General features: G+C 41.8%; 1 protein-coding gene across 1 annotated transcript in view; it reads right to left on the bottom strand.

Annotated features, from left to right (window-relative positions):
* SPATS2 (spermatogenesis associated serine rich 2) overlaps positions 1-21,879 on the bottom strand; it is a 1,115,118-nt gene that overhangs the window by 739,490 nt on the left and 353,749 nt on the right. The window contains exon 4 of the mRNA XM_044083679.1: positions 18,692-18,800. Coding sequence (XP_043939614.1) covers positions 18,692-18,800 — 109 coding nt within the window. The remainder of the gene's footprint in view (positions 1-18,691; positions 18,801-21,879) is intronic.

Genomic DNA, 21,879 nt, shown 5'->3' with positions numbered 1-21,879 from the left:
TCAGGACCCTTGTGGGCTTCGGTGGGGGAAGTAATGCTGTTATTTTGGGCTTTGGGCACCAGGCTGTAAGTTTTGTTGTTGGTGCTAGTGAGGTCCCTTGTGCCCTTCGTGGAGGGCTGGGGTTGTCCCTTGGGGTTGTTGTACGTGGGGTGGTTGGCTGATTTGGGGTTATCCATGGTTTTGGGTTTGTCTAGATTTTTCCACATACTGCTGGTACCTTCCATTGCATTACATACATTTATGTCCACAGGTTTACTGTGTAGCAAGTTTGTACTATTAATCACAGGGTTAATACTTATACTGCTGGTATCTTGCATACAATTTACTACATGTGCTTTATTGTGCGTCATTTTAGAACTTCCTATTTCATTACTGTAACATTTATTAACATCTGGAGCATTGGCAGTAGTTTCCATACTTTTGCTGTAACATTTAATACCATTTGGAGCATTAGCAGTTGTTTCCCCCTTCGTAGTGTTCCTTTTGTTGAGTCTTGTGGCTGTATCTTGGAACTCGGGGGGAAGCATGCGATTGTTACTGTGGACTTTTGTGCTCCCTATGCTGTTGCCTTTTATGAGCGCTATACAGTCGCTCGAGGCGTCGCAAACCTTGCCGTTTAACTCAACAGTGGGTGCCTGTGTGGCACGAGTGTTTGCTGAAACGGCGTCTGCAGGGTGTGTATGTACACCATCCTGACAAACTTGGTTCATTTTCTTGTTGTAATCACATTTATTGTTATTAAGCATTGAGAGGCACGAGACGCCCTGAACAGACCACTTGTTGTTGTTGTGCGTAGCAAGGCCCGAGGCACCTTGTACTGACACTTCAACTTTTTCTTTTAGGTTAACTAATGTTGTTGGACGGAGTGTTTCGTCCGTGCTTGTGGTTAGTGAGCGTGTAGTAAGAGCAGAGGCGTGTTTAGAAAACTTTGCACATTTGGTATTTACTTTAATCTGTTCTGCTGCAACAATGCATTTAACACACAGACTAGCCATATTAACACATTTGTTACAGTCATACCAAGCGGTACTTGTGCCCGCGAGCCGGGGGTTATTTGTTATGGACGCCAGGTTTTTACGGTTACAGTTCCTGATCGTTTCTACATCAGTCTTCTCCTGCTCGTTTATGTGGCTGTGTGGGTTCCAGCCCTTGGTTGTTATGTTGAGCAGGTCTGTGATGGAAGTCTCGGACTCAGTGGTAGGTGACACGCTGGTATTCCGAACGCGCCAGATCTGTGGTGCGGTACCTTCTTGTGTGTTATTACTTTCACTAGGAGCTTCCGCTTGGATGGTACCGTTTACCCCGCCCGTGTTAAGCGGGCTTGTTTTGGCGCCTAAGTTTTTGGTTCCAGCGTGTATCGTTGGGACCTTGCTAGTCTGTGTAGCTTTTACCACAGCGTTAGCTGGAGAGGCTGGGGCTGCGTTTGGGATACTGCCTGTGTAGGTCTCCCTGCTGGCTCTCTTGTTATGCCCTGTTTGCCTTGGGCTGCTTGTGCATGCGTTATTGAGGCTACATTCTGCCGTGGTAATGCTAGGTAAGGGAATTGCATTATTAGAACTGACATACCTTACGTAGGTTTCTGCTGGGGTAACTGGCCTTTCACTGGCTGTGTGAGTTTCTTCTTGGGTGCCACTCGCTGGAAACTGCTGAACAAGTACTCCTGCATTAACCGGTTGGTGATCGCTCTCTGGCATTTCTTCGGTGATGTGGTTCTGACTGTTGCTGCTTTCGTCTAGAAAAAATAGTTCCAAGTTGGGTTTGCTGCTGTGGAAACTGTGTCGCAGATTTAATTTTCTGCAGTACAGTTTCAGGTCGATTAGGACATCCGTACTGTTGGCCCTCTGTGTCGGAATGAAATTCATTCCTTTCTTGAGTAGATCTGTTACTGCTGGCTCCAGGTGTATATCCGTGAGGTTGAAAATGTCCTGGTTGTCGGCGTTGTTGCGGGGTTTGTTGCAGCTATTTTCTGAGGTGGTTAGTGTTGTTTGGCCTTTCTTGGCCACCTGTTGCTGTGGACTGCTCCCCTGTACTGACTTTTGCCTCTCCCTCTTCCCCTCGCTGTATGGTGTTCTGGGGGTTCTCGGTGTCCTTGGTCTGTACGCGGGAAGGCAGGGCCCTCCCGAAAAACCGACTGTGGAGAGGTGCATTGGTTGGTACGCTCTTGTGGTGGGTTGTTAGTACGCTCTTGTGGAGGATTGTTTGAGCGCTTTTCGTTCTCTTTTGCTGTGCTCTTCTGTACCGTTGCTGCCACATGGTTGGGGGTTCGCGTTGTCCCCCTGTTTGTTGTGTGTTCCACTCCAGGTCCTGCGATGTGCCCTGCGTTTTTTGATCGAGGGTTGCTGGACTCGTTTGTCTCTTTGGCGGGCGATTCCTCGTCGCTGCTGGACGCCTGGGTATCTGGATCAGTTTGTTTGTTGTGGTCCGTACTGCTGGTCTTTCTTATCGGGTATGCCATGTGGTTGTCGTAGTCGAGGATGTCTCTGCTGAGTTTCTTTTTCTTCTTGTTGGTGATACGATTTACATGTTTTTCAAGGTTGTTGTTGATGGCTAACCATTCCGCTTTTAGTTGTTTAAATGCCGGATGCTGTATTATGGTATCATTTATACCTTGCGCCTGTTCCTTGAGGTCGGCTAGTCTGTCTTTGTTGTGTTTTGTCATAATTTTTAGGGCTTCCAGCCCTGCTTTGTTGAACACTTCTACTAGTGCATCATATGTGTGCTTGGAGTTTTCGATTCCGTTGGGGAATTTGAAAACTCTCAGCCCCTTTGGAACGATGTTTCTGCTGGCACACTCTGCAAAGTAAAAATTGTCTAGTTCCACAGTTTTGAATAAGGTAAGTAGCTTCTCAAGTCTGTGCATTAGGTATTTGCAATCGCTAATGCTTAACTTACTGTTGAGGTCTTTACCTTGTGTTTGAGCCTCTTTGTTGTTAGGCTCAGTTTGAAACCCTGCGAAGGGGTTCAAATTGTCCTGCTCTTGAAAATGAGCCATAATCAGACTCTCTGCGTCCTGGGAACTCGTGGTTGCCTCCGGTTGCTTTCTTTCGGCTCCTTCCTGTGGGGAAGGTGCTGTTTGTGTCGTCGGTTTGGTAATCCTTGGGCTGTTGAGTTCTTTTAATAGATTCTCGGCCATAGTGGATGTTTGCGACAACGTTTTCTTGAGGCTGAGTAGTTCTGCTGGAATGCTGTAGACTGTCAGGTCAAACAGATCTTGACTGTTGCCTGGGTCATTGGTGCTGGTGGCCCTCTCCATGTTCAGTTTCAGTGTTTGTTGAACTGAGACAAATATTAGTTAGAATCCAAAGTGGAACTACTGAAACTGCAAAACCAAATTCCGATCTCCTGTAGAGTAGTTGCAATACCCCGAGGGTATTCTGTTTATGGAAAGAAGTCACACGGACACCAGTTAGGTTAGATTTGAGCGCTTTCGTTCGCACTTTTATTGCAAAGTAAATGAACTTCTTCAGAAATCTATGTTTAAGTGCATTCCAACAGACTTTATATAGGCATTGTGATGTCATGTAGTGTATGGGAGGTACCAATTGGAGGGCGGGACCCTTGTGAGAGGTGCCTTGGGTTACCTGATCCATTTTAGTATACACTTAATGTTAAGGCTTCCATTAAGGCCAGGGGGATTGTCAGCTCCAAGCCTAATCTGCCACCTTAGCTCTCGGACTTCCAGTGGGGTGCTGGATTCTTCGCAGAAATTATGGACTTTATCAAGCACTAAGAATGTAAACCTTGTGGGTTTTGTGCAGTGGCTGGCATGTTTGGCCAAAGCATTGTTCTGGTCCATTCTTCTAATGGCTTGATAGTGCTCCTTAATTCTGTCACTTAGCTTTCTGGTGGTCATGCCTATATAGAACCCTGGGCAGTGAGTGCACATGCTCAGGTAGACTACTTGAGTCGAGTTGCAGTCGTGGCTGCCTGTGGGGTACACAGGCTTGTTGTTGCCAATTTTGACGTGCTGCGTGGTGTTGATATATTGACAGCAGCAGCACTGGCCACAAGGCTGTGTGCCTTGTGTGTGTTCCTCTTTGTTAGTCCTCTTCTTGTTTTCAAAGAGGGATTTGAGGTTGTACCCTATCTTGTGGGTGAACATAGGTTTGTCCCCTAGGGTCTTGTGGAGGTCTGAGTTACAGCTCAGAATGTCCCAGTTATGGGATAGGGAGTTTCTAATCGTGTCAGCATCTGTGGAGATGGGGATAGGGAACCGGGGTAGCGGTTCTTCTTCTCTCTTGTTGTGCTTGAAGTCCCCATAAATCAGGATGGGCTGGTGTCTGGAGTGCCTATTATATATATACACACATACATATATATACACATATATATATATATATATATATATATATATATACATATACACACACATATATATATATATATATATATATATATACACACATATATATACACATATATATATATATATATATATATATATATATATACATACATATTCTGCTGGGAGCTGCACCTTCTAACTTTTGCCACAATTTTCTTCCTCTTGTTCTACTGCAGATTCCACCAGGGGGACTTTTTTTTTTTTTTTTTTAGTTCTGTACTTCTTCATGGTGGGTACAGCTGTCTTTACGCAGCTATTAACATGCTTGTACAGGGTTTCTGTGAATAGGCACCAGTGTTCACAGGGTTTATGGTGGCTTAAAATGTTGCCAGGTTACCACTTAGCAGCAGCAGGTTAGCCTTACAGTAGTTCCTGAATATTTCAGTTTTAGCTGGGGGTCCAGGTTTTATTTTTACTTCAAAGAAGACTATTTTGTGGTCTGACCTTACCAGGAAGACATTACAGTAGGGGGTGCACAGCACTCTCTCATATTAGTGAGGACCAGAGCCAGTATGGGTGCACCCCTGGAGGTGTACTGGCTATCTGGTCCAGGGAGCTAGTATTTGCAAAATCCAGGAATCTCTGTTCCTGTACATTTGGTGTCATGTAGGATTCCCTGTTAATGGAGGAGTAATTAAAGTCACCCATGAATATGGTACTGGGATGGATGGTGAGTTTCCAATACGTTTAAATACATGGTATGGTTTTCTTGGGTCAAAGAGGGGGACCTATAGCTTGCAAGGAAGTGCTACTGGATTTTGCCTATGGTAATTTGAACATGGAGCAGCTCAAGTGCATTGTCTTGTTTGACCAGCCTTGAGGTATATTTATTTTTGATGTAAATAGAGACACCTCCACCTTCAGTCCCTTTGTGTGTAGTAGCTGGTCTAAATGTGTGGAAGGCATTATAACCTTGCACAGTGTGCTCTCCGCAGCTTTAAATCATGTCTCAGTGACCACACATTTTAACACCTAGGAAGGAAAAGACATCATTGTCTGACAGACTGGTTTTAATGTCAAAAGAAGGAAGGCTAGCTATGGACTACTGCATGTCAGCAAAAACAGAAAGTAGGTATTTTACTGTACCAGGCTGGCAGTTAACTGTTCTGAAGTATAACCTTCTTTCCATATCTGTCAAAGGCCCTGCTGTTTTTTTTGTTTTCCAATGGAAACAGGATTAGAAGAAGCCAAGAGTTTACAGCCTATGTCCTTATCCACACAGACTCCACAGCAAGATGAGCAATGGGGTCTGTAAACAAAAACGTATGGGAGTCTGGCACTTTATAAAAGTCTTGTCGGGTTTCTTGAGTACATGGGGTTGTTAATTCAGAGAAGCAAAACTAAAAGCATTCTCCAAAGCTCCCAGTATTGGGAGGAATGGCTAGGGATTTAGGGGAATCCATACCTTTTTTCTGTCTTTGAAACTTCTGTTCATTTGCATTTAAGAACTTTCATCTTAAAGACGGTGTCAGAGAACAAAATTTCTTAACCTGGTGAATCTGAAGACAAATTCTCAGAGTCAGATTCATAACGGATAGAAGAAAAAAGCTAGCATAGCCAAGGCTTTCCTCTTTAGAGTCAGAGACTACCTCCTCTTCAGAGGAAGAGGGTGACTTCTTCCTTATAACCTGGGTAGACACAAGAGTGGAAGACTTAAAGCACCACAGTGCCTTAAAACACTGGGAGCAAAGATGTACCACTCATCCTGGGGTATTTTATATTGGAACATGTTGAAAGAGAAACAAAAATGTTGTGCTTTGGGACATCTTCTTTGGGGTCTCTAGTCTGATAATCTTAAACACACCAGACATCTGGATGTCCATTAATGACCCAACTACTTCCTCCCTTACCAGGATTTTTATATATTCTCTCTTCCTCGGTACAAACAAAACAAGGTTTCCCCTTCAAAGCTAAGGGCACCTGAAGTCCAGGTTAACCTGTACCGAGTTCCTGGGCCTTAGTGGCTTCCTATGGAGAGAGTCACTGGAGTGACCACATAGATTGGGCTGACAGTTCAAGGGCTTCAAAACTACCACAGAACTATTCTTCACAAACCACTCCAAAGAGTTTGACAAACTATTCTCTTCAGAAGCCAGTCTTAAAATTTCTGTTTTACTTTAACTGGGGAAATCCATGGAAAATGATTCAGAAGCCATGGTCACCAACACCGAAAACTTTTAGATGACAGTTTATAAAAACTTTTTAATGAATTGAGCCTACTTCTAATGGTTTTCAAAGTAAAAGATAAGCAGATGTCACAGAAATGGATGTTGTGACTCATCCCAAGGCAGAAAACACAGGAGATATGGGCATCTTGATAAGGTATTTATCTGCCTTCCACATGCACACTGCAGATGCATAGGATGTCTCTAAACCTCTATACATCATATCTGAAGGGACCACAACAGAGAAAAAACAAGGAAGATGGTCTGAGAAACCAGAAATGGCCACAGCAGAGTTACCCTAAGGCTGATGCAAATTCATAGCCTGCTGAAGGGGAAAATGTCTATATGAAAAACTTATTATTTTTGTGGCCAGAAAAATGAGAAATAAAGAAAGACCCAAGGAATCGGTAAGCTGTTCCATGGTAAAGCCGTGAATGAAGCCTGAAGTCTAGTCATCACTGACATCACCTGTTTATAAAGAGAGACAAGTATCAAAAAAGTAGAATTTTGTAACATAAAAAAGCACACCATACATTTATCCTAGTCCCTAGATAAAATTTAATAAAAGTTTTCACGAGAAAAAAACAAAATTAAGATACACTTTTTACAAGTTTTACACTACACCACCACCACAGACTTGACTGACAAAATCAAGTAACAACCCAACCAACACAAACTTCATTGCATAAAATAAAGTACTTCACAGAAAAACTAAGGTTTCTGTCAAAAAAATAAAATGTGGGTAGTTTTTTTCCCCTGAAGGGAACTTATCTGCCCAGCAATGGAAAAACATTAGTTGACTGTCGATCCTTGAAAGCCCACAAGAGCACAGCTCTTTGACAACAGGAAAGCTCTGAAGGGCTCTGTGCTCAAACTGTTGATTTTCTACAACTCTGTTTGAGATGTAAATGGTCTGGGTGCATGGAAGGTGCCCTTAAGTTTTAGAAGCTAACCAGCTGTTGTATCCTGTGCAGGATATAACCCATATAAGCTGTGGCTAATGCAGCAGTGATCAAATGATGAACATCTGAAATGCTTAATGGTAGACCAGCAAAGAAGCCTGTTAAGCAGGTAGCACAGCTTGAGTAAGTCTGTAAGTCAGTAAATTCCCTGATAGGAAAGTCACAGTTTTGAGGTAACATTTCAGCAACAACCCCCAAAACCACCAATTCCAGTCTGTAACAGCAGTTTTCTACGCAAAAATGTAAAAATAAATACAATAAACCAATTTTAATACAGTTTCCATGGAAACATTCACTAAGGAAACATTTCCTAGCCTAAAATATAATTATCTAAAAAATAAAAATAAAATAAATTTTCCTCAGAAAAATTTAGAATGGTAGGCTTTCCCCAGAATGGTAATTATTTGCCTACCCTTGAAGGAACAATATCCAACAGTCAGTTCCCTGAAGTCTGCAGGAAAGGAGCAGATCAGGAACAAGAAAGTTTTGAAGTTTTTGGTGTCCTAATCACTGCTTTTATGTGGCTCTTCTCACAGTGGAAAGGGTGTGTGGAAGGTGCCCTAAAGCTCTGAAGACTGGCCTGTAGTCAGTTCCCTGGCATAACATAACCCATACAGCTTAAGCTACTGCAACGATGTTTAACATCGAACATTTGCACATTATTTTCAGTATCTAAATTGCAAATAAATGTATGTCAGAAATACAACATAAATAAACAGGAAAAAATTCCTGCAGCATCTGCTACAAAAAATAGCTTAAATAATTGTTTTAGAGACGTCTAAGTTCAACAGACTTTTCTATTGACAACTCATAAAAAAGGTCACCATAAAAGAAACAAAGAAGCTAAAAGCTCAGGCACCTTACACCCAATTAATAATAAAAGTAAAATTATCATTTTTGTTTAAAAAAATAAAATATTAAAATAAAATGTTGCAACTAAAGACCAGAGATAGCAAGATTAAAACAGTGGCAAAAGGTTTAAGTAAAAAATGTCCACAGCTGTAAAGCTTAAGATGCTTTTGTAATATTTTATATGTTCATAGATGCACCATTTAGTGCACTTGCCAAGTTTGTTTCCCAGTTAAAGTTGACAGCATAAAAGTTCAGGGAAAGAAAGGACCTTCCACAAATGTCCTGCCCATTATTTATTTAACATTTGTTTACCAGGAAAGTCCGACTTGAACGTAGCCAATTTTCAGTGGAGGCCAGGGAGAAATGCTCCAGATTAGTAAAGGAAAAGAATAAAAAAAAAAAGGAAAGACTGAAATAAATAAGTAAAGCCACAATAAAAAAAAAATTCTCTAATGCACACTTCAACCAACTCGGGGTCGGGGGAAGCCAGAACTTTGCTTAAAAAGCAAAAGGTGTTACAATAATAGTCAGAAAATAATTTTTTCACAGGCATTTCATCAGTTGAGAAGCCGATTTAAGGGGAATCTCTCCTTTCCTCCCATAAGAGATCAATTCAGAGTAGCCCACTTCATCCAATGCCCCAAAAGACAGTCTCAGGCAAGCCACCGAGTACAGGCATTTGCCAAGATGACACTGTCTTGGCCAGAGTGTGGGCGCACTCCAAATTACAATGGGCTATAGTAAAACTAACTGAGGAAACCACATAAATGGTATTCTGATGTCAGAGTCTGAGCTACAGTAAAGGGCTACAACTGGACTCTAAGAACCAGAAAAGTTGAAGAGAACATTCTTCTGCCTAACTTACCCAAAGTTTCAGACTCCATTTAGCAAGAAGCTTGAAAACCTTTTTGTTCTCAGAGATTTATTCTAGACTTTAGAGATTACAGAAGGAATACACTGCTAGATGCTTCAACAGGCATCACGTCAGACCCTGAAAGCATTAAAGTTCCTAAGCAATGGAGGATCATGACCTGTGGGCATCCCTGCTAAAGAGACACTGACTCATGTTTCTTCAGCCTTCATCCCCAAGTGATAGTTAAGCCTACTTTACGGTGAAGGCACACAGACAACAGGCCAGTCCAGACAGAAATTCATTAACCTGAACATCACCACTGGGTTGTCTTCCAGTGCAAACTGTAACTGCAATCTAATTTTTCTTCTAAGAAGCAAAGAGCCAGTTCCCTTCGAATCCCCATCACTGGCAGGTGGGCAATGGGGTTTGGGTAATCGACCTATAGCGTGGGAGACCATGCATACCACAGGAAGTACTGACCAGTAAAAGGCCAGCATAACACTTCATGCTGGTCTCAACTTACACTCTCCAAAAGTGTAATCCCCCACTTACATCATAGCCCACTAGATTTCAAACAACTCTCTACAGGCTAACTAACATCAGGGGACAGCCATGTACCCACATATTGCACAAGAAAAGCAAAGACCCCACAACTCACACTGGCAATAATGGCACTCGCAAGATGAAGGAGTCAGCCTGGCAGAAGTTGTCACCACCAAGGGACTCAGAAACCCAATTCAATCTGGCAGTCAGACCTTCCCTGTGCACTTGCATGAGAAAAGGGGACTTCAAGCCCTGGGATGCAGCATCAGAAGCTGCCAGTGGAAGAGTCTCTCCTGCCGTCTTCTACAAAATCAGCAGACAAATGAGGCAAAGTCATTCTAACAAGCTCCTGCAACCAACAAAACTACTCAAATTATTAGAACTGTGGATTTAATCCAAGAAGACTTGAGTTTATGCCTGGCCTCATACTTTACCTTCCCCATTCATCTAGTATCACACAAGGGATCCATGGACCAATCCCTATGCTGGTTTCCATCTAGTGCTGCCATTCTTTTAATGCGAGGCAGACAGATTTTACAGACTGCAAGATTAAAATGTCTGGCACCTGTGGCACATCCCAACACTGTGGCCCTTCCCCAGGCAATAATGGCTCCCTGCTAGTGATCCAAAAGCTTAACACATTTTTGTTTCTTCCTGTGTTTGATGTGGATCTTTATGTATGTCAGGATCAAGATGTGAAGTGTGCAATCATTAGAAAAACATTAGGCGTGTGGGCCTGGGAGCTCTTTTTCTCAGTGGGTTGAGTCACAACATGCGCGAGTAGGAGGTGCAAACTAGGACTAGAAAATACAAGAATGTTGTGGTAAAACAGCCTGCAGAAGATGACATCCCAGCTCTTACCCACTGCAGAACTCCCTTCAAATCAAAATCCACAAATGCTTTGCTGCATTAATGGAACACAAATACTACTCTTAAATAACTAGTGTAGAAAACTAACAAAGGCAATCAAATTCTGCAACAGTTTTATTTTAACTTAAGTTTATATTTTCTGTATTATATAAGGACATGGTTTGTCCTACAGAATGACAATTTTCACTGAGATGTGCTACACTCTGAAGCATCTAAAGAAAAGGCAAATGGTGGAACACAAAAGTGCAAAACAGAGTAAAAGCAAAACTTAAGACTTTCATGCATTTTGGAAGGTACTGCTTTGCATGCCTCTACTTGGTGAAAGCAGTCGTTTGTTAAAAATTAGAACATAATGGAAGGCATTAGAACCATTTCATTTATTTAGCCTCCCTTGTCCACCTCCCAGCCGTAATAAATAATGCATTTTTCCATGTTAACTTGGCTCAGTACAGCATAACCGAGAAAGGCAGGCATACTGGATACTGAAAAATCTGATTTAAGGTATCAGGTCAAGAGCAGGCATTTTCTAGCAAACGTCTCAGGAATTTTATTATACTCAGCATGGTTTGTTTCACCTTACTCCCTGGGCCTGCCCCAGTATTAATATCCTCCTGTGCTCTATCATTACATCTGTGTGCACACTTGTCTAAACTCATCTGGCTCTGTACAACTACATTCAGTGTTTAATTTGGCAACCCTCACTAACATGCTTTGTTGTAGAGTCTGAATACTGGTCAGCGAGGCTTTTTCACTACGAATCATGCCTCCTCAAAATAGCAGCAATGCTATAACTTATTCTAACGCCATAATCAGTTGGTTTCAGATGGTTAAAGGAACTGCATTGCAAGCTTCATTTTCTTTTCCACTTTCATGCTGAATCATGTGCAAACATTAACATAATTTGTAAAGAACTGCACCAGGAGTCTTTGTGTGCTTCCAACCTAACCTTCACAGACAGTAGTGAATAAATTAACACTGCACTCTAAATCTGATTTGTATCTGACATCACAACTGTAAAGCATCAACTGTGGTGCTAATGATGTATAAATGTGTAAGCGGTAGACTGTTTTCTTAAATGATACTGTAACACCACCACACTAAGACAACACTAAGTGCTTTTAGTATTTCTTTACAGCTGAAAATACATAGAAAATCTTGATCACAACTGACAAACTTTGTGAAGTTACAAATTGAACAGTAAGAATACAAAAGCAAAACAATTTTAAATAAAGAATATGCGCAGATGATGACTTTTCTTAAAAGTAACAGTAAGGGTACCCTGATCCAATGTACCACAGTATGTACAGCCACAAAGTGCCTTCATATATTACATCATACTTATCAAAACTATCCCAACTTGCCCACTGTACACTACCTATAAGTGAATCAGCAAATATTTATCCAAGTGCAAAACTCCATTCAGTGCCCCCCCCCCCAAAGGCCATGTCATATGAACTTTTAGTGCTACTTGTGAGTAGTCCCTGTGGCAGTGTTACCGTTACAAACGGGTTCAACACTGCAGCATTCTGGACTGGTACTTGGATTTAAAATACTGACTAAGCAGCCTTATTAATGAGTACTGTAGTCAGTTTTTCTAACATTTCACAAAGTGAGATGATGTGAAATCAAATGTGTAATCTGAACCAGATAGCCAGTGCATTATCGTTCTACTGGATAGCTGTAAAATATAGACTCTCGTAACTGTGCCATGCAACATAAATACTGACTAGAGCTCAAAGATGTAAAGAACACACCATGGTATTACAAGCCACACAAGTATGTGTGGGTGTGTGTATGCGCACGCCTGGTCCATGACATGAGACATACTGCTAGCATACTTGGCCCCTCTATGCCATTTCCATACATACACTGCCAAAAAAATGGTAAGAAGTCAGAGAACCTACCTGCTGCATGATACACATTTCCCCACTTGGATTTCACTCAGGAGCTGCATTCCACCCCAACCACAGTCACCATCCGGGTGCTTTGCCCTTCTAGAAACAAGCCAAAAAGAGGTGCAGATGGTTGGGAACATAGCCAAAAGTACTATGTTTACACCATCTATTTTCTGTCTACATGTGCAAACAGTAGGGTAGATGTCTACTTCTGTTGGTTTCTGGATGTACTAAAGTACAGAATGGAGGTGGGCACAGACCAGCAGCACAAATGAGGCATTATTATCCCTTCATAAGCTCCCATATGGACTACGCTACAAAGTTCTGTAGACTTCATCAGTGTAATAATACGAGCAGTATACAATCGGTTCAGAGAACTGCAATAAACGTGGTTCATAGCTGTCCCATTAAAAGAGCATAATGTGTAGTCTTTATGAAAAGAGGTGGGGATAAGCACAGAAGCCCAGTACCGCAATAGAATAGAGTCTAAAAGGGTGTCACATTTAAAAAAAGAGCATCATATGCAAAAAGGAACAACTTAATGGTTAAATGAGCAAAATTCACTGGGGGGTGTAAAGAAATGATAGCTCTGTAGGGTACTCGCTCCACAGTAAATGATGGAACCCTTTCCATATCTTCACAGTAAATCCTTATGGGTAGAAATTGCCCCTTTAAGGTGGTGGCCCTTTGGCTCAATATACACTGGGGTGGACTCTCGTCCTTGACTAGCTTGGCCAGCTTCCCCTCAATGTCCAGCAGCAGGCAACTCAGCCCTTATGAAAATGATAATCTTTAACCAGTGGCAGGCAACTCAGCCTTTATGGAAATGATAATCTTTAACCAGTGGCACAACTCCAAAAACAATAAAACAGTTTATGTTCATAGGTAGGACTAGGCTATCGGCCCAAAGGCCTAAAGTAAGTCTAGCCAACAAGGCTCCCTGGCTTATGCCACCCAAGAAAGTTAATTTCCTGTGCCTCTGTCAAGCAGAGCCACAGAAGTGATCCCCGGGGTGTATTTCCTATTTCCCATCCACTCATCAAGATTTTTCTTGAAGAGTGCTAATGAGGAACTTTCCTTGACATAGATGGGTAGCTTGTTCCAGAGTATAGGACATCTCTGGGACAGGAATCTATCCCTCCAGCATGTCCTGTTTACCGTGGTGACAAGGTTTAGGTCCCTAGAGCGTGAAGCTCGAAGGGATTGGGGTTTCTTTAGGTGTAGCATGTCCAACAGTTCTGGGTTTAACATAGCGTATATGTTAGGCAAAGATCTCCTCGGAGTAGGCGATATGCTACAGAGTAAAGCTGGAGTTTTTTGAGAAGGTCAGTGTAGGGTATCTGTTTGAGGCCAGTAATCCTCTTGGTGAGGTACTTCTGTGGCCTTTCCAGCTGCTGCAGATGTCTTGGGAGGTACATTCCAAAAGGGGCATTGTTCTCTATAATGGGTCTAATGAATGCCGAGTGAGGGGAACAATAACCTCTTTTTTCCTGGACGAGAACCCTTTTGTGATGAGATGTGCCAGAGAAGGATTTCCTGACTATTGTGGCAATGTGATTATCAAAGGAGAGACTACTGTCCACCTGGGTCCCAAGGTCTCTTATCACACTGCCGTTTATGTGGTAGTTCATGGGTACAGAGTTTTTACCAAAGGGGATGACAATACACTTTTTGGCATTGACCTTGAGGCCATGCCTCTGACACCAGGCATCTGTCTCAGTGAGGCCCTTCTGCAGGATATCCACATCATTTGGGGACTCTACTATGGCTCCTAGTTTGCAGTCATCTGCGAACTTGTTAGCCAGAGGCCTTCTGTGTTAGCCTGTACTTCAGAGAAGCAGATACCAAACAGGAGAGGTCCCAGGACTGAACCCTGTGGTACTCCACTTGTCACTGGTTTGAAGTCAGATTTAGAGCCTGCAACTTTTACAGTGTGGGTTCTGTCAGTGAGCCAGTTGGCAACTCATCTAGTGACGTAGGGATTTATACCTAGTTTAGTGAGGTTAGCTATAATTCCAGAATGGGGGATGGTGTCGAAAGCCTTGGCAGGGTCAAGATAGGCTGTGTGAACCACCTTACCCTTGTCTACAGCTTTGGTGACTGCCTCAAAGTCGTTGATCAGGTTCAGAAGGCATGATCTGCCTTTCACAAATCCGAACTGGGTGGGGTCCAGAGTTTGGAGGCTACAAATGTCTTTGTTTAGAAGTTCCATGATGATATATTTCATGGCCTTGCAGACCAGGCTCATCAGGCTAATAGGGTGATAGTCCCCAGGATGAGTGGTGGCCCCCCCTTTGCACAGTGGGATAACAGTTGCTGTGCACCTCTCAGTGGGCACAAAGCCTGATGTGAGACTATGATTAAACATGGTGCTTAGGTGGGGAGCCAGCTCGTTCTAAAGTTCATGTAAAAATGCAGCCTGGGATGTTATCCGGTCCCATGGATGATGTGCTTTTGGTTTTGTGATTACAGGGACTCTGCATTCTTCCTGTATAGATATGGGCCCTTTAGGGGGTGAGAGGGGGTAAAGTTAGGGGGTGAGAGGGGTAAAGTTAGCAGTGAACCTATCTGCCAGGATGTTGGCAATATCATTTGGTTCTGTAATTTTCATGCCGTTGTGCTGTAACTCAGAGCAGATCTGGGTGTTGCCACTGAGATTCTTGACATAGCCACAGAATGCTTTGTGGTTGCCCTTAGAATCAGTGGCGATTTTTTTTTCATAGCTAGCTTTGGATGATCTTATAAGGGATCTCAGCTTCTTACGGAGGATGACCAGGGAGCTCTGCCACTCATGGGATTTTACTCTCTTTTGCAACAATTTCTTCCTTCTGTTGTAGAGTTTGTTTATGGCAGGGGACCACCAGATTGGCTTCCTTTTTTTGGAGGATAGCATCTTGGTTCTGTTTGGGATAGCACGATCCATGCAGTCATGTAAGTGCTTATACAGTGCATTTGTGTAGGATTCAGCAGTCGTAACTGTATTGTCCATCTGCATGGCTGTCATGAAGTTTGCCACTTCTGTCTTAGGAAGCATGAAGTTGGCTTTGGAGAAATTTTTTACTGTGGTTTCCTTAATGGTGTCTGGGGGCGGGATGTGGACATCTAGGGTGATTAGTTTATGGTTGGATCTGACCAACGAGGAGTTGATTTCAGGTGTGGAACACCAGTCACTCATGTTGGTAATGACTAGGTCTAGGATATTGTTGCCCCTAGTGGGGGTGCGGATAAGTTGATCTAGGGCATTGGAATTTATGAATTCCAGAAAGCGTTGATCAAAGGAGTTGGTACATAAGGAGTTTTCCCAGTTAATGGTGGGGTAGTTGAAATCGCCCATTATTAGAGTGTTTGGTTGAACCCAAATATTTTCCAGTATATCAAGAAAAGAGGAGTGGGAATCCTGGGGCATGGTGGGGGATCTGTAGCAAGCTACAATTTGGATTGCAGTTTTGCCCAGAGTTAGTTGCACTTGGATAACCTTGGATGCATTATGCTGCACAACTAGCCTAGAGGTGTGGATATCCTTAATGAATATGGACACACCTCAACCTTTGGTGTTCTGGTCCAGGTTAGATGGCCGAAAAGTGTGGTATGAGTTATAGCCTGGTAATGCAGGGGTGCTCTCTAGAGCCTTGAAACAGGTCTCACTCACTGCACAGATATCAATGTTCTCCATTTTAAGGAGTGCCTCGAGGGAGTGCATTTTGAGATTTAGACTTCTAGCATTGAGTAGCATTACCCACAGTTTTTGCTTGCCTGTTCCTGTTACGGTGGTGAATTTGTCATTTGAACCTTGCCTAAAAAAGGCATTACAGGGGCGGCAAGGGCCTTAGCCAGTATCCTGAATCCCAGGAGAGACAGGTGCAGGCCATCTCTGACAAAGCATCGTGGTCTGTCGACCATGTCTTCCCAGGCAGACAGATACTGGATCCCCTTAGAATGACACCAGAAGCTTAGGCAATTGTTGAAATCAATCATTTTGTCCATGTACTGCGGTACCATTCTGAGGGATGGCAGGATGCTACTCAGGGCTAGGGTCATACCTGCCTGGGCTACAAGAACGGAGAGCTCTTCCATGTCTCTTTTCATGTAGAATAGAAATAACATAAGTCACTAAACCAGGCCCAGAACAATACTGTACTTCACAGGTAAAACTAAGACTGGTATAAAAAAAAACCTCGCAGAAAAAAAACAAAGTTAGTGCAGTGACCCACCAGCCCTTATTATTGGTCCTATCATAAATATTCTGCTTAACTAGCCAAGACTACAAGTTTTATTCTAAAAACGTAGCCTTTAACTGGTACAATAGTTTAAAGTCATCTGTATAAACATCTCACCAGACAATCCATAGGCAGCATGTATACAAGCTGTCTACAATGCACCATGAAAAATATAAAAATACAAGGTAAAAGGAGAAAGGGCACTATCACTACAAACACATACCAATAACGCCATCATCTTCTGTTATCTTTACTCCCTCATCCCCTTTTTATGTTGTCAAACTGTCTTTGTTTGCAATTAAAATACCAAGCAGTTAATCTGAAGAGTGTGCAGAATTCTCAGTTAACATCTTCTCTGGCATATTCCTGTAGTGAAGCCATGTCTTGCCGTAGACAAATGGTAAAGTAAAGTAAACCATCCACACCAGTGCCCTAACCCTGTACTGCCACATTAGCAATACTAGATGGTGTGACAGGCGCATAAACCCACTATATATCCCATTTCCGGAATTTGTATCCTATACCTATCAAGCATAGTACTTCCAAGGCAACTTTTAAAACCAGTCTAGATGACTGGATAGATGATTCAAGTTTCACCTGAAAAATGTGGGGAAAATCTAATGGGGAATACTACTACTGTCTCACAAATTAAGGGTGATATGGCAGAGTTTCTTAGTGGTTCTCTTGCCCATTAGTTGACCATGCCCTAATGTTATGTACCAACTCCAATAAAAAGCAGCATAGATAACGGCCGTCAGCCGCTAAGCTCTGCTTTCCATAAAGGCAAGTCATTTTTTTTCCTCCCCCAGTGGAAGGACAATGTTCACAAAAAAGATGGGAAATAAAAAGTGGAAAATGGTATTTCTCTGAAAGATGTTTCAGAGAGAAACAAACATTTGAGTTAAATCAAATGCTTATGAAACCAATACTGAATGTAACAAAAGAACTGGAAGGAAGACGGACTAAATTTTAAAATGACATGAAGCAAAGATGGTACAAGATGAAAGCTTGCCAAGAAGATCTTGGTACCTGTTGATATAAATTCAAAACATCTCAAAACGCTGAAAGTGCATTTCAGTTTCGAGTTACATGTCTGCCAACATTACATAACCATACACTTCAAAGAAGCTTTCATGGAAAGTTCTAAACCTATGTACAGTCAAGATGAGTTTCCTTTTCTTCAGTGACAGCTTAAACTTTATTTTAAGCACAACTTCCCCATTCTTGCCAATGTTCATACCTTTCGCCTGCAGGCACACAATCGTTCCTTTTCTTAACAGTATCACATTTCTGACTCACCTTTACTAACGTATGTTTTTTACAATCATATAGAAATATCATTTGAAAACTGTTAGAGACATCTTCAAAAATTCCTTAGGCTCTTCTAAATAACTTCACTAATGCTGCTTATAACTCAGTATGCCATGTTAAAATGTTGCTACGTTATGCTACCCCAGGAAATGCATTTAATTCTCATTATAGCTCTTTAAGAACCTTCCCTAAACTGCTCCATAAACCTGGGAACAAGTACTGATGCAGTTCTGATTTCCACATGTACTCTGTAAATAATTCTCCATATTAAAAACATACACAATCATTTTAAATTTTGCTCATCTGTGTATTTAGAAAATACCAACATTCTCAAAGGTATGCTCTATTGGAGTTTTCTGATGACAGATAATTAACCACTGAAATTAAAGTACCACCCAAATCCTGTTATTTAATACTTTTAGTAAAGCTGCAGCAAAAGCTATATACACACATTCTGCATTAAACTGCAACTTTTAACCAAAACTGAATCTATGGGTAAATGAAACATTACAAATGAAAATCAGAGACAGATGCACATGAAGACAAAGATGCATTCTATTACTGTGCAACTTTTAAATGAGTAGTAGAAAGCAATACTTAAGAAGCAAAAGACAATAAATTAAAGTATGCAATGTACAATGAGGAGCACAAAATGAGAATTTAAAAAAGCTAGGTTACCATCCACGAAAGACTGTACTGCTTTGTCCACACTGTTATCAAAATGCTGAAGGACCAGAATTATTTCATTATTACTTCTGTTTGGGACGACTGCACGTACTGCAGTAATCTTAAAAAGAAAAAAAAGTGGGAAAAAGTTTTAAAATGGCCTGCAGATAAAATCAACTACAACAAACAGGATAAAATCCTCAATTTAAATTTTTACACAAGCTCCCTGGGATTCAGAAAGAGATTCTCACTGACAGAGCAAACTGGCTAACATGGTCTAGTCAATTAGTGCGACTCTTCAATTCAAAGACGAGGTAAAGCTGAAGAGAGAAGCAATCTCATTAGCTAATTACAAGGTCTCTGGATCAAGCACTTCACTGTCGCAGGCACCTCCTAACACACAGCTTCCCATACCTTCCCCTCCTGCAGGGCAACCAGACATGTACACAACAGCACATGCACATCCATGCGGTCAAATTCATGCCTCTACAAGCATGCACACGTCTACACACAAGACACATGACCACAACTTTGTGATAAAGCCTCTACCATTCTCACTTGGGTGATGAGTAAATGCTACCACACCAGCATTCATTTTTTCCCACAGTGTAAAAATTAACTCAAACTGTACAGTGATTCTCTGAATCGCTCTATTGTGTTAATCTGCTGCCAGTGCCACTTCCATGAAATAGCACATGACTAAAATCGCATTAGCCATTTCCAATTACTAGCACATTTGCATGCGACTTCACCAGTGAGACTGCTCTCTGCACTACAACCACTACAAACAGAAAACAGTAGCAGAAGAGTGGTCTGTGAACCATTCAGGTTTATCATGATGCAGAAACCCATGGAGTTAGAGTTGCTGCATCGTGCTAAGCCTTTCTCTACCACAGGAATTAACAATAATCTATAACTCATTTTCCATTTCCTATTATCTTCCTTCCAGTATTTCATTTTTGTTCAACATGATGTGCATTTCTAGTGGTATAAAAAAGGGAAAGGAACAGGACTAGCCAAATATGGCATGAAAAGCTGAAGAGATGAATGCTAAGACAGAAATGTGGGTATCTGTCACACCGCACCATTGAAGGAAACAGGACTTTCCTCTGAACAGCTCAAAGAATGCTGGCCTACTATCACTAGAGGACTCTGACCAAGCCCATGAAAGCTTCACAATCTTCACTTTCAGTTTGCTGTTTTCATACTAATGTTTGAAGCTACTTGGATACAAAATGCAGTAATGTATAAGAATATTGAGGCACACAAAAACTGAAAATGTCCTATATATACTCTATAGCTGCAGCCTAAAGCTGAATATGAAAGTTACTAGTTCAAGTTCAGAAATTATTTCACATAACTTACAAGTTTATAAATGGCTACAACTATACACCTCCTGGTTTTACTACATCCAGAGGTATAGCTGGCTATTCTTGAGCTTGGTGCCATCCTCTGATCAAATTTCTAAAGCTCACTTTCTTATTTTTTGTTCCCCTCCACAAGACCAGACCTATAGCTTCCTCATCTGTACCTAATTGCCCCATTTAGTCCTTGGGTCAAGAGACAAGCATGCCTGGGTTAGGTGACAGTTCCCAAATAGTGAGTATCAGGTGGTAAACAGTGAACTAAGCTTGTTCATCCTTCAAAACAGCCTACCCCTCCGGGGTAGCATCCCCCCCCCCTGCTCCAGGACTCTCCAAGCTCTGGTATATACGGTCTGCCACAGAAGGCGTGCCTCAGTACATTTACTCCATTACATGCATATGCACAATGGCAGTTTGTGCACATAAACTCATGCTCCGTGAATGAATGCAACACCTAGTGCTCATGTTAAGTGTCACCCAAGTTATAAGCCACAGCTGCTCAACCACCCCCAATATGAGGATGGCCAGACTGGAAGTGGCACATTCCCATCCTCCCCAGCCAGTTCAGTCAGGTGCCTAAGCCACCAACTGAACCCAGATCACAAGGGCTTGATCTCACTATGCCACCAGAGATGGTCTTCCATAGCTCCTTTGACAGAATAAGTTAAAAAAAAAGTGTAATGTGTAATGGAAATGTAACTACCAACATCAAAATAATTAAGTATAGCTGTGAGAGATATCCCAATAACAGTAGATACAAGCCATTGGGCATGAAGTCAATGTATGAAATGCAATGCAGCAGCATGAGTCCCTACATAACCAGCACTGGCAAGATCTCATTTTGTTTCTACTGAGCAAGAAACGTCAGAAACAATGAACCACAGAACAACAAAAGTTAACTGCAGTAAAACACAATTACTACCAGATTAAATTATTAAGATACGCGAGTATCCTCACGGTTTAAATAACTTCTCTTTGGATCGACTGCTATGGTAAGTACCTTGGGTTGAGTATGCAACTTAATAAGGACTGATGCACTTGTAGATTCCCAGTCAGCACCTACCCGACAAGGTGGCTTGTCCTGTAAAGTGTCCAAACTTGTCTTCCCCAGGGTTGAATATTCAAATCAATAGTGTTTTTTTAAAAGGCAAGGACATTTGTACAAAAGATACTCCAGAGCATCCAGTACTGGCACAAAAGGGTCTTCCACCTTCTTGTATTGAATAAAGAAGAAAGCAATACAAATGTGCAAGCCGCTCATATGAGATAAGTGCCTGCCTTTCAAGAAACAGACAAATAATCAATCTGCTTTCCTAGGTACTCACCCGAACGCTGCCTGAAAAGCTCTGACTACTAGAATAACTACGTCTGACACTGTAGGCCATCAGGATCATTCAGTATGCAAAACTTTTTCAGGCTACCAAATGATGACTTATGCTCCTGTAATGCAATGTACAAACATGAAAAATCCATTTCTCAACAAACTGAAAAATGCCAAAGGAGAGAGAAGACAAGGGGCAGAAAGTGGGATTCATCCTGCAGCTATGGCTCTTCTCAGAGATACAGCATTAAAACAGAGTACTTTTATTTCCTGCATTCAATCTGAAAAAGTGTAGCTACAGACAGAGTTACGACGCAATTCTCAGTTCAGTTTTTCTGCATGGCTGCTCTACAAGAAAATGCTTTAAAAAAAAAAAGATGGAGTTTCATTCAACTTGTAATGTTTGGCAAATATGTTTTTGGTAACTAAGGAGCAGCTCCATAAATGTTGGCAAGGACATGCAATGGAAGAAAGAGGATGTGGAGAAACAGCTTTCACAAAAATGTGGTTTAGTG

This window comes from Protopterus annectens, chromosome 9.part0 (assembly GCF_019279795.1).
Source record: "Protopterus annectens isolate FY-2018-M chromosome 9.part0, PAN1.0, whole genome shotgun sequence".
NCBI classification, from domain to species: domain Eukaryota; kingdom Metazoa; phylum Chordata; order Ceratodontiformes; family Protopteridae; genus Protopterus; species Protopterus annectens.
This window is presented reverse-complemented; position numbering and strand designations above follow the sequence as displayed.